Source organism: Oryx dammah, unplaced genomic scaffold (genome assembly GCF_014754425.2).
Source record: "Oryx dammah isolate SB20612 unplaced genomic scaffold, SCBI_Odam_1.1 HiC_scaffold_21, whole genome shotgun sequence".
NCBI lineage: Eukaryota > Metazoa > Chordata > Mammalia > Artiodactyla > Bovidae > Oryx > Oryx dammah.
Window position 1 is genome coordinate 52,175,152 of NW_024070205.1, and position 13,291 is coordinate 52,188,442.

The window sequence follows — 13,291 nt, forward strand, 5'->3', positions numbered from 1 at the left end:
CCCTTTCACCAAGAGGCTCTTTAGTTCTTCATTTTCTGCCATTAGAATGGTTTTGTCTGCATATCTGAGATTGTTCATATTCTTCCCAGAAATCTTGATTCCAGTTTGTGCTTCATCCAGTCCATATAAGTTAAACAAGCAGGGGAAGCAGTCCTAAGATGGCGGAGGAATAGGCTGGGGAGACCACTTTCTCCCTCACAAATTCATCAAAAGAACATTTAAACGCTGAGTAAATTCCACAAAACAACTTCTGAATGCCAGCAGGGGACATCAGGCATCCAGAAAAGCAGCCCATTGTCTTTGAAAGGAGGTAGGAAAAAATATAAAAGACAAAAAGAGAGACAAAAGAGGTAGGGACGGAGCTCAGTCCCGGGAAGGGAGTCTTAGAAAGAAGTTTCCAAACACCAGGAAACACTCTCACTGCCGAGTCTGTGGTGAGCCTTTGAACCACAAAGGGCAACATAACTGGGAGGAAAAATAAATAAATAATTAAAACCCACAGATTATGTGCCCAATGGTAACTCCCCCAGCAGAGAAGCAGTGCAGACGCCTGCACCCGCCACCAGTAAGCGGGGGCTGGGCAGGGAGGCGTGGGCTGCATTGCTTAGAGTGAGGACCAGGCCTGAATGTCCTGAGGGCAATGTCCTGAGGGAACTATCTTGGGCTAGCAAACCAGACTGTGGGATAGCAACCACGCGGAAAGCCCTAACCTGAACAAGCAGGGTGACAACATACAGCCTTGATGTACTCCTTTCCCAATTTGCAACCAGTCGGCTGTTTCATGTCCAATTCTAACTGTTGCTTCTTGACCTGCATACAGATTTCTCAGGAGACAGGTCAGGTAATCTGGTATTCCCATCATCTCTTTCAGAATTTTCCACAGTTTGTTGTGATCCACAAAGTCAAAGGCTTTGGCATAGTCAATAAAACAGAAGTTTTAGAGATGTTTTAAGATGTTTTTCTTGAACTCTCTTGTTTTTTTGATGATCCATCAGATGTTGGCAATTTGATCTCTGGTTCCTCTGCCTTTTCTAAATCCAGCTTTAACATCTGGAAGTTCACACTTCACGTATTGCTGAAGCCTGGCTTGGAGAATTTTGAGCCTTACTTTGCTAGCGTGTGAGATGAGTGCAACAGTGCGGTAGTTTGAGCAGTCTATGGTATTGTCTTTCTTTGGGACTGGGATGAAAACTGACCTTTTCCAGTTCTGTGGCCTCTGCTGAGTTTTCCATATTGCTGGTATATTGAGTGCAGCACTTTCACAGCATCATCTTTTAGGATTTGCAATAGCTCAACTGGAATTGCATCACCTCCACTAGTTTTGTTCATAGTGATGCTTCCTAAGGCCCACTTGACTTCACATTCCAGGATGTCTGGCTCTAGGTGGTTATCTGGGTCATTGTTGGCAAATAATTGTTCACAGTATTCCCTTATGGTTTTGTTGTTGTTGTCAGTTGTTATTTCTCCTCTGTAATTTCTTATTTTGTTTATTTGGGCCCTATCTCTTTTCTTCTTCATGAGATTGGCCAGAGGTTTACTGATTTTTGTTTACTCTTTCAAAGAACCAGCTCTTGGTTTTGGTGATGTTTTATTATTGCTTTCCAATCTCCATTTTATTCATTTACTCTCTGATTTTTATTTCCTTCTTTCTGCTGACGTTAGATTTGGTTTGATCTTTTTCTAATTATTTTAGATGATAGGTTAGTTTGTTTGAGATTTTTCTTCTTTTTTGAGGAAGACCTATATCACTATGCATCTTCCTCTATGAACTGCTTTTGCTGAACCCAATAGGTTTTTTATAGTAGTGTTTTCATTACCACTTACCTCAGAGTAGTTTTTAATTTCCTCTTTGATTTCATTATAGATCCATTGGCTTTGTAGTAGCATTTTGTTTTGCCTCAATGTAATCATTCTTTTGCTCATTTTTCCTTGTGTGATTAATTTCTAATATTTTCATGATATGTGGTCAGAAAATGTGTTTGACATAATTTTTATCCTCTTGAATTTGCTGAAGCTTGTTTTGTGTCCAAGTATATGGTCACTCCTAGAGAATGTTCCATGTGCACTTGAAAAGAATATATATTCTGGTTTTTCTGCATGTAATGTCCTGAGAATATCAATTAAGTGTGTTTTATTTTATCATTTATTATCATTTATTATCTCCATTACTTTATTGATTTTCTGTCTGGAAGATCTCTGTCCACTGGCATGACAGGGCATTAATATCTCCTACTATTGTTGCATTTCTGTCAGTTTCTCCTTTTATTTTTGCTAATGCTTATTTGATTTTTGTGGGTGCTATTTGGGGTGCACATATGTTAATGACTGTAATATTCTCTTTTTGCATTGATTGTTTTATCATTATATAATGTCCTTATTTATCTTTATGGCCTTTTAAAAAAGTTTATTTTGTCTTATATGAATATTGCTATCCCTGCTTGACATTTCAGTTTTCATAAAATATACTTTTTCATCCCATCATTTTCAATCTGTGTGTGTCCTTTGCCCTAATGTGGGTTTCTTATATCTGTATATCTATTTCCTTCTTCAGATTTGTAAAGTTTTCAGCCATAATCTCTTTTTAAAAGTTATTTTATACTTTTTTAGAAAGAACTTTATTTTTAAGTGATTGGTGATTGGTTTACAACATTGGTTTGATTTCTGCCATACATCAACCTGAGTTAACCATAGGTGTACATACGTTCCCTTCCTCTTGAGTCTCCCTCCCACCTTCTGTCAGCCATACTTTTTTCAAATACATTTTTAACTCCCTTTTCTCTTTTTCATCCTTCTGGTATTCTTTCTATGTATAGATTGGAATGCATTATATTATTCAATAGGTCACATATATTCCTTTAATTTCTTTTTTGTTTCTCTCCCCTTTGCTCTTCTGACTAAGTGATTTCCATTATTCTATCTCCCATGTCACTTTTTCATTCTTTTGCTTTGTACAGTTTGCCATCATTGCCTTTAGCTCAGCTTTTGTATTAGAAAATGAGTTTCCAAATTTTAGTTGGCTTCTGTTTGTAGTTTTAGGTACTTTTACAGCAATCTGCATTTCTACTAATAACCTTTCTTAACTCTTTCAGTATTTTCATTAACTCCTTTTTGAACTTGTGATTTGGTAGACTGCAAATAGTTGTTTCATTGTTTGCTCTTTCAGAGGAATTATCTTGATCTTTTAATTAGGAGTGGTTCCTCTGCTTCTTCATTCTACTCATATCTCTCTGACTCTATGAGTTTGGAGAAATAGTTATGTACTGTGGTCTTAAAGGGCTGTTTTAATGTGACAGTGTCCCCATGTAGACTCCATGAGTCTAGTAATTTTTGTTAGAGGCTATTTTTAGTATGAATGTCTGCTTTTTCTTTCTTTGGTGTATGCTGACCATTATCCCCTTGATAGGGGTTGTGATTGGTGTTGTGATGGCCAGAGCCTACACTGGATGTTGAGCTGGGCCTCCTCCTTGTTGTGCAGTTGTCACAGTACTATTAAGGATGTTAGAGTGTGCTTATTTAACCCTCTTTTACCACTAATCTTCACATTTAAACAGATGAGCTAAATAAATATAAGTCCAATGATGAGTTTCAAATTAACATTTTGAAGTATGCGTAATTATGACTTTTCCCTTAGAACTTACCTATTTTTGCATTGCCTTCAAATAATTCACGAACAAGATTGTCAAAATCGTAGGTTACTCTTGCAGGTGAATCAGGTTCAGAACTTGGATAAAATATTATATCATCTTCATGTTCGTCTTCACGTTGTAAAGTTCCTCCAAATGCCCAAGTAAATGCAAACACAAAAAGCTTTTGAATTGTTTTTTTTAATTTAATAGGATTTTTTGCCATGTACCATGCATTTTCATCCCTGTGGTAGGCAGATGTGGAAAGGTGAAGATTAAAATTTTTAGAAAGCAGTCCAGCAATTTATTGCACCATCACATCAAAATTTTGTTACTAAAATTTTTTATAGTTAAGTATTAACATGGAAGTTTTAGAGTTAATATATAATTTACCTTTGGTAAGTTATGTAAATTATACACTGATACTATTTTTATTTTTAAAGTACCACATATGTAAAAGATTTGTAGTCAAACTTTATTTCAGGTAATAAATGATGTTCACTTTTATTTTAGGTCAATTTGTTACTTAAGAGTTCATCTGTCTCTTGGGAGAGAATCTGGTAAGTCTCCATTTAATGTAGAAAGATATAGACATAGTGAATAGTCATCCGCTCTGTACTCTTCTCAAACAAGTCCTATAGGTAGTTGAAATCAAATTGGCTAAAAGCAGGCAGAATCTGGGGAGAGTCTTCTCCAGTCTGGGTCAACCCAGGTTATCTTGGGCTGTGGGACTCTCAAGTAACATAGTGATAGCACCAATGATGATGGGGCTAATCAAAAGATTTGGGCCTGATTTCAGGATATTTTGAATGGTTCAAGATTTGGTTTTCATAAAATTACTTATAAATTAAGAAAATCTTAAAAATGTATCACTGAAGTTTATTGGCAATTATTAATGTATAATGCATGTATATAATCTTATTTGACATTTCTCCTCACATGTAAGAGTTTGTTCAGCAAATATTTTTTTGAATTCCTACTATATCTCAGTTACTCTGAACAAAACAAATATGATCACTTATTTTGGAGACAAGAAAATGAATACCAAACCATGATATGTATAAAGAATAAAGAGTCAAGCATACTGTGAAGAATATTAGTAGAGATAACTAATTTAGAGTTTGGGAGTCAGGGAAGACTTCTTTGAACAACTAACAGTTAAACTGAGACCTTAAGAATGAGTGCAATTTTGAAAAATGTATGAGGAAGAATATTTTGAGAAGAAGACATACATGTGCGAAGACCATGAGGTGAAATGGTTACGACAAGTTTGAAGAACTGAAAAAGAAATCCAGTGTCTTTGAAGCATACCTAATTAGTTGAAAAGTTTAGAAGATAAGTCTGGAGATATAGGAAGGGGATTTTAAGCTGTGCCAAAACTTCTCCTTCCACTCTAAATGTAATGCAAAGTCATTAAATGGCCATAAAACAAAGGAACATTCTAATTTACATTTTTAAAAAAATCAGACTCTTGCATATAAATACCAGGAGACACACACAAGAATAATAATCACAATCATATTTGTAAAAACCAACAAATTGAAAAAACAACTTATGCTTTGTTGTTGTTGTTGCTGTTCAGATGCTAAATCGTGTCTGACTCTTTGTGACCCCAGGGACTGCAGCACGTCAGGCTCCCCTTTACTCCACTACCAAAGTTTGCTCAGATTCATGCCCATTGGGTTGGTGATGCCATCTAACCATGTCATCTTCTGCTGCCCCTTTCTCTTTTTGCCTTCAATCTTTCCCATCATTAGGGTCTTTTCCAATGAATAGGCTCTTCGCATTAGATGGCCAAAGTATTGGAGCTTCAGCTTCAGCACCAGTCATTCCAATGAATATTCTTGGGGTTGATTTCCTTCAATATTGACTGGTTTGATCTCCTTGCAGATCAACAGACTCTCAAGAGTCTTTTCCAGCACCACTATTGAAATGCATCAGTTCTTTGGCACTCAGCTTTCTTTATGGTCCAACTCTAACATCCATACATGGCTACTGGAAAATGATAGCTTTGACTATATGAATCTTTCCCAGCAAAGTGAAGTCTCTGCTTTTTAATATGCTGTCTAGATTTGTCACAGTTTTCCTTCCAAGGAGCAAACATATTTTAATTTCATGACTGCAGTCACTGACCTCAGTAATTTTGGAGCCCAAGAAAAGAAAATCTATCACCTCTTCCACTTTTTCACCTTCTATTTGCCATGAAGTGATGGGACCAGATGCTGTGACTAGTTTTTTTAACGTTGAGTTTTAAGCCGACTTTTTCACCGTCCTCTTTCAGCCTCATCAAGAGACTCTTTAGTTCCTCTTCACTTTCTACCATTAGAGTGGTATCATCTGCATATCTGAGGTGGTTCATATTTCTCACAGCAATCTTGATTCCAGCTGTGATTAATCCAGCCTCGCATTTCATGTAATGTACTCTCCATAGAAGTTAAATAAGTAGCATGACAATATACAGCCTTGACATACTCCTTTCCCAATTCAGAATCAGTCAGTTGTGCAATGTAATGTTCTAACTGTTGCTTCTTGACCTGCATACAGGTCTTTCAGGAGACAGGTAAGGTGGTCTGATATTCCCATCCCATCTCTTGAAGAATTTTCCACAATTTGTTGTGATCCACACAGTCAAAGGGTTTAGCATAATCAATGAAACAGAAGTAGATGTTTTTCTGGAACTCCCTTGTTTTCTCTATGATCCAATGAATGTTGACAACTTGATCCCTGGTTCCTCTGCCTTTTCTAAATCTACCTTGTACATCCAGAAGTTCTCAGTTCATGTACTGCTGAGGCCTAGCTTGAAGCATTTTGAGCATAATCTTACTATCATGTGAAATGACTGCAATTGTTCAGTAGTTTGAACATTCTTCAGCATTGTCTTTGGGATTGGAATGAAAACTGACCTTTTCCAGTCCTGTGGTCATTGCTTAGTTTTTCAAATTTGCTGACATATTGAGTGCAACACTTTAACAGCATCATCTTTTAGGATTTTAAATAGCTTAGCTGGAATTCTGTCACCTCCACTAGCTTTGTGTGTAGTAATGCTTCCTAAGGCCCACTTGACTTCACACTCCAGGATATCCGGTTCTAGGTGAGTGACCACACCATCATGGTTATCTAGGTCATTAAGACCTTTTTTTGTGTGTAGTTCTGTATATTCTTGCTACCTCTTCTTAATCTCTTCTGCTTTTGTGAGGCTCTTACCATTTCTGTTCTGTATTCATTTCATCCTTCCATGAAATGTTCCTTTGATATCTCCAATTTTCTTGAAGAGGTCTCCAGTCTTTCCCGAAAGCCTTCTTACCTCTCCTTGATGTTCTCTGGAATTCTGCATTCAGTTGAATTATATCTTTCCCTTTCCCCTTTGCCTTTTCTTCTCTTGCTTTTTGCTTTCTCAGCTATTTGTAAGCCTCCGTAGACAACCACTTTGTCTTCTTGCATTTCTTCTTTTTTTGGATGATTTTAATCACTGCATCCTGTAAAATGTTATGAATCTCTATCATAAGGGATTTGATTTAGGTCAGAATGAATGGCCCAGGTTAAGCCTGAATTTTGCAATAAGGGCTGATGATTTGAGCACTGTCAGCTCCAGGTCTTGTTTTTGCTGACTGTGTAGACCATTGCCTTTAATAATTGTCTATAATGTCTTTAAAATGTTGTATAAACCATTCAACATCACAGTAATCCAAGTCTATGCCGAAACTTAAGTTGACTGGTTCTATGAAGTCCTACAAGACCTTCTAGAACTAACATCAAAAAAAGATGTCCCTTTCATCACAGAGGATTGGAATGCACAAGTAGGAAGTCAAGAGATACTGGGACTAACAGGCAAGTTTGGCCTTGAAGTAAAAGATGAGTTGGGCAAAGACTAACAGTTTTTCAAGAGAACACACTGATCATAGCAACACCCTTTTCCAACAACACAAGAGACAATTACACATGGATGTCACCAAATAGTTAAAACCTATGCTTATGAATGGACAAATTGTGACATATTTTCACAAAGAAATATGCAGTGAAAATGAATGAAGACCCCCTACATGTACGATGGATTAATCAGAGGGACATAACTTTGAACAAAAATGCAAGTCACAGAAGAACATAGTGATTCCACTAAAGTTAAAACATGCAAAGTTGAAAAATATACTGCTTAGGAATATATTAATAAACACAAAATTCAGTATAGTAGTTATCTCAGATGATAGGATGGCATAAGGTTTAGATAGGTACACTAGGGAACTTCAAAGATAAACCAGTACTTTTAAAAAAATAACTGAGTGGTGTATACATGAATGTTTGTGTATTATTATTTATATCTTGCACACACTTTATAAATATCCTTTTATGGCTACTTGCTATTTAATAAAAATTAAAAATAATATATGGTTGTCATGTTAGATATGGACTAGAAAACTGGAAAAATTTAGGAGGTTATAGCAACAGTATAGGAAAGAAATAACAAACTTTTGGTCTAGGATGCTGATGATCAAGATGTAGATAAATGAATGAATTTGAAGGCAGAATTGACAGGTAAAAACCATATTTACAATGTTCTATCATTTAAAAGCAAATGTGGCATAAATGTCTTAGGATCTCAAAATGAAATATAGGAAAGCCTCAATAGTGAAACCCTATCCTACAAAATTGTGGCAGAATTGTGGGGTGAGCACAACTATATCGCTATAGTTTCTATAATTATAATTATTGAGCATTTACTCTATACCAGCTACTACTCTAGATATCCGGCACATCACAGCATTATTCCAGTTTTATTTATAAATGAAAAAAATCAAAGATCAAAAATATTTAGTAACTTGTTCAACATTTCTCAGCTCATAAAGGGCAGATTCATAAAATAAATTCACATCAACTTTATTCCACTCTCAAATATGTAGTGTCTGGACAAACGTATTCATATTACTTAGATAACTTTCCAAAATCTGGTGATCTTGTATTAGATATACAGAGCCTCTAAATTGGAATAAAATAAATTTAATTGAATTTTGATATTAGGAAGTCATAGATTATTGGTTTATTGGCAGATAATCCTGTTTCTATTAGAGTGTTTGGCACTTAGTAGTTAATAAAACATATCTTTGAATGAATGTAGCTGACCTGTTTTCCACATCTTTGAATTTGACAGAAACTTTTGAATGTGAAATTATCTCCTCAGATGAAATGTCCTTCAAGTCTTCACCTTAAAAAAGAAAGAGAATTTTTCCACAATTAACAACAGACCTAAAATTTAGCTGGTTAATGAATGAGGTGTTATCTTTAACATGGGCTTCCCCCGGGGCTCAGCCATAAAGATCCATTTGCAATGCAGGAGCCGCAGGAAATACAAGTTTGATCCTTGGGTCAGGAAGATCCCCTGGAGGAGGGCAAGGCAACCCACTCCAGTATTCTTGCCTGGAGAATCCCATGGACAGAGGAGCCTGGTGGGCTACAGTCCACAGGGTCGCAAAGAGTCGAACATGACTGACGTGACTTAGAACACACACATGCAACCTTGACCACTGTTTACTTTGTGAACTGTCATAGAACATCCTTATTTCACATCAGTATCTTAGACTTATCAGACCAACTAGTTATCATATCCCATCAAAAGTATGTTATTTTTTCTAAGATGAGAGGAGCAGAGAATGTACCTGCAATTGTTGACATGATTATTATTTATTTGAAGAACAAATCTGTATACATATGTTCATCATTTTATTCTAGCAACTTTTTGTAAGTTTGATTATGCCAAAATAAAAACTTTAAAATATTCAAGTCACCACCATCAAATATGGTGTGCATTACAAAGTAAATAATAAATGAGTTCTAATACATGAAGCATTAAAAAAGAAAGCTGTACGTTTCAAAGAAAACTATATCAAAGTAAACATCACACAGGTACAGTTTGTAGTTGTCTCTTTTCTACTCTCCATCATTCATTTTTTCCTCAAGTCATCCATTTCACAGAGGAACACAAAGAGTGAATGATTATTGATTATTCCTTTAAGCTTTTTATTCTTTTATAATATTTGTCTTCTTTATATTAAAATAACATAGGGAACTTCTGGGAGAATGAACACAGGAATATGCTGGAAGAGTGATGCTCTCAGAGAGAGATGGAAGCTTCCCACCCTCTTCCCCTGTGCTTTGCTCATTTCTCCCACTTGGCTGTTCCTGAGTTTTATACACTGTAAGAAACAGGTGAATGGTGCTCTTGAGTGCCTTCTGTGAGTGTCATTCACACATGTTCTGGTGACACTATCTTCAAAGGAGCAGAAAGCATCCAGTTTAATCCCAGATGCATGGGGTTGTTGCAGACCAGATACTGCTTGTCTCACTAAGACAAGAGGTAATCCATCATAGAGTACGAACTTTCAGTTCTCTGTGTCTATTACTGTCAAGACTCGCAAGTATAAGATGGGATCCTTGTTTACTTCATAACCAGCAAGATAAGACATGTGGAACCTTCTTCATAGAAAGAAATTTAAAGGGAAATGCATCATTGAAAAGGCTAAAAGTTATTTGTTTTTATCAGACTGTGGAAGACTCTACACTCACATTTGAAAAATTACTGTTTAAAACAGTACAAACTGATGAGAGGTTGGTGGGATGAGAAGAGGTGGGGAGCAGTGTGGAATTGTGGGAATATTCCTAGTCTGGAAGATAGAACTCATGGATTTTGAGCACATGTGGAAAATTCTTAAAGAGATGGGGGTATCAAACTACCTTATTTTTTCTCCTGAGAAACCTGTATGCAGGTCAAGAAGCAACAGTTAGAACCAGACATGGAACAAAGGACTAGTTAAAAATTCAGAAAGAATGACAAGGTTTACATTGTCACCCTGCTTATTTAACCTATATGCAGAGTTCAGTTCAGTTCACTTCAGTCGCTCAGTTGTGTCCAACTCTTTGCGACCCCATGAATCGCAGCACACCAGGCCTCCCTGTCCATCACCATCTCCCGGAGTTCACTCAGACTCATGTCCATTGAGTCAGTGATGCCATCCAGCCATCTCATCCTCGGTCGTCCCCTTCTCCTCCTGCCCCCAATCCCTCCCAGCATCAGTCTTTTCCAGTGACTCAACTCTTCGCATGAGGTGGCCAGAGTACTGGAGTTTCAGCTTTAGCATCATTCCTTTCAAAGAAATCCCAGGGCTGATCTCTTTCAGAATGGACTGGTTGGATCTCCTTGCAGTCCAAGAGACTCTCAAGAGTCTTCTCCAACACCACCGTTCAAAAGCATCAATTCTTCGGTGCTCAGCTTTCTTCACAGTCCAACTCTCACATCCATACATGACCACTGAAAAAACCATAGCCTTGACTAGATGGACCTTAGTCGGCAAAGTAATGTCTGATTTTCAATATGCTATCTAGGTTGGTCATAACTTTCCTTCCAAGGAGTAAGCGTCTTTTAATTTCATGGCTGCAGTCACCATCTGCAGTGATTTTGGAGGCCCCCAAAATAAAGTCTGACACTGTTTCTACTGTTTCCCCAACTATTTGCCATGAAGTGATGAGACCAGATGCCATGATCTTCGTTTTCTGAACGTTGAGCTTTAAGCCAACTTTTTCACTCTCCTCTTTCACTTTCATCAAGAGGCTTTTTAGTTCCTCTTCACTTTATGCCATAAGGGTGGTGTTATCTGCATATCTGAGGTTATTGATATTTCACCCAGAATCTTGATTCCAGCTTGTGCTTCTTCTAGCCCAGCGTTTCTCATGATGTACTCTGCATAGAAGTTAAATAAGCAGGGTGACAATATACAGCCTTGACGTACTCCTTTGCCTATTTGGAACCAGTCTGCAGAGTACATCATGAGAAATGCCAGGCTGGATGAATCTCAAGCTAGAATCAAGATTGCCGGGAGAAATGCCAATCTCAGATATGCAGGTGACACAACCCTAATGGCAGAAAGTGAAGAGGAACTAAAAAGCCTATTGATGAAGGTGAAAGAGGAGAGTGAAAAAGTTGGCCTAAAACTCAACATTCTAAAAACTAAAATCATGGCATCTGGCCTCATCATTTTAAGGCAAATAGAAGGGGAAAAAGTGGAAACAGTGACAGATTTTATTTTCCTGGGCTCCAAAATCACTGTGGATGGTGATTGCAGCTGAAATTGAAAGACACTTGCTCCTTGGAAGAAAAGCTATGACAAACCTAGACAGGGTATTAAAAAGCAGAGACATCACTCTGCTGACAAACACCTGTATAGTCAGAGCTATGGTTTTTCCAGTAGTCATGTACATTTGTGTAAGTTGGACCATAAACAAGGCTAGGAGCCAAAGAATTGATGCTTTTGAACTGTGGTGCTGGAGAAGACTCTTGAGAGTTCCTTGGACAGCAAGGAGGTTAAACCAATTAATCCTAAAGAAAATTAACCCTGAATATTCATTGGAAGGCTGATGCTGATGTTGAAGTTCCAATACTTGGGCCACCTGATATAAAGAGCTGACTCATGGAAAAGACCCTCATGCTAGGAAAGATTGAGGGCAGGAGAAGGGGTGACAAAGGATGAGATGGTTGGATGACATCACTGACTCAATGGACATGAGTTTGAGCAAACTCCAGGAGATAGTAAATGACAGGGAAGCCTGGCATGCTATAGTACACGAGGTCGCAAAGAGTCAGACATGACTGAGCAACTGAACAACAACAAATGTGCCAAAAATGTTTCTTTTTTCTTCCATCTTCAATATCAAAATGGTTACACATACAAAAAGGCTTAAAGATTTATATGATCTGAAGAGAAACCAGAGTATAAAATGGCTACACACCAAAATTCACTAATTTTGATAAGTTTTTTTAAAATGCATGCTCTTATGACAGCTGTCACAGTACAATCTAACAAAAAAATTTTAAATTAAGTTAAAAGATAATTAAGTGCAGATAAAACAAAACAAACTTTTTGGCCAACCTCCAAAACGTTTTTTTTCGCTTTCTCCCTAGTCTAAGTTTCTCAAGAAAATGGTTGCACTTCCCTTTCGAGAAGGACTAGTAACTATTTTGTAACTACTTTCCCTGATGTGCAGAGGGTCCCAGCTTCCTCTATTCAGTGAGTTCTGTTCCTGAAAGCTATGTCAGGTTTGGAAATAAGCAAGGGATCATGACTTTTTACTGAGGCAGCTACCCTCAGGCTTCTGGTCATTCATCCTTGAGTTCTTATAACACAAACTAATGGACCTAGTTTGTTGCCCATATATTTTGCCCCTAGAGATACTATATACTAACCATCTTATATACTAACCATCTATATATACTAACCATCTTAATAACTCTTTGAGAATCATCTCTGCTTCTTTGCCTACTGCTGCTTCTAGTTATGCTGTGGTTTGCTAACTGGCAAAGGGAAAGAACAATAGCCCATTCAGAACCATGAGGAGAAGGGGGAAGAGAAAACCTAAATATTCTCCTTCACTTTGTCTCCCACTCATGGTAGTATTCCGTTCTCTTCTGTTCAGGATTTCTGTTTTCCCTCTCCGGAACCTTAGCCATCTTGTCACCCCAGGGATTTCTCACAATTTCTTTAATTCAACAGATCCTAACTGGGTTGGCGTTTTGTGCTAATTTGCCATCTCACCAGGAACCAAATATGGCTTTTCTGATGGCTCAGCTCGTTAAAAATCTGCCTGCAATGTGGGAGACCTGGTTCAATCCCTGGGTGGGGAAAGTC

The 13,291-nt window shown here is 37.4% G+C and overlaps 1 protein-coding gene across 1 annotated transcript in view; it reads right to left on the reverse strand.

The window, feature by feature from the left end:
• The window catches only part of DNAH14 (dynein axonemal heavy chain 14), a 361,705-nt gene that overhangs the window by 158,176 nt on the left and 190,238 nt on the right, over positions 1 to 13,291 (reverse strand). Inside the window, exons 40-41 of the mRNA XM_040262849.1 lie at positions 8,739 to 8,820; positions 3,639 to 3,868 (exon numbers count right to left, since the gene is read on the reverse strand). Of these exons, the coding sequence (XP_040118783.1) occupies positions 3,639 to 3,868; positions 8,739 to 8,820 (312 nt within the window). The remainder of the gene's footprint in view (positions 1 to 3,638; positions 3,869 to 8,738; positions 8,821 to 13,291) is intronic.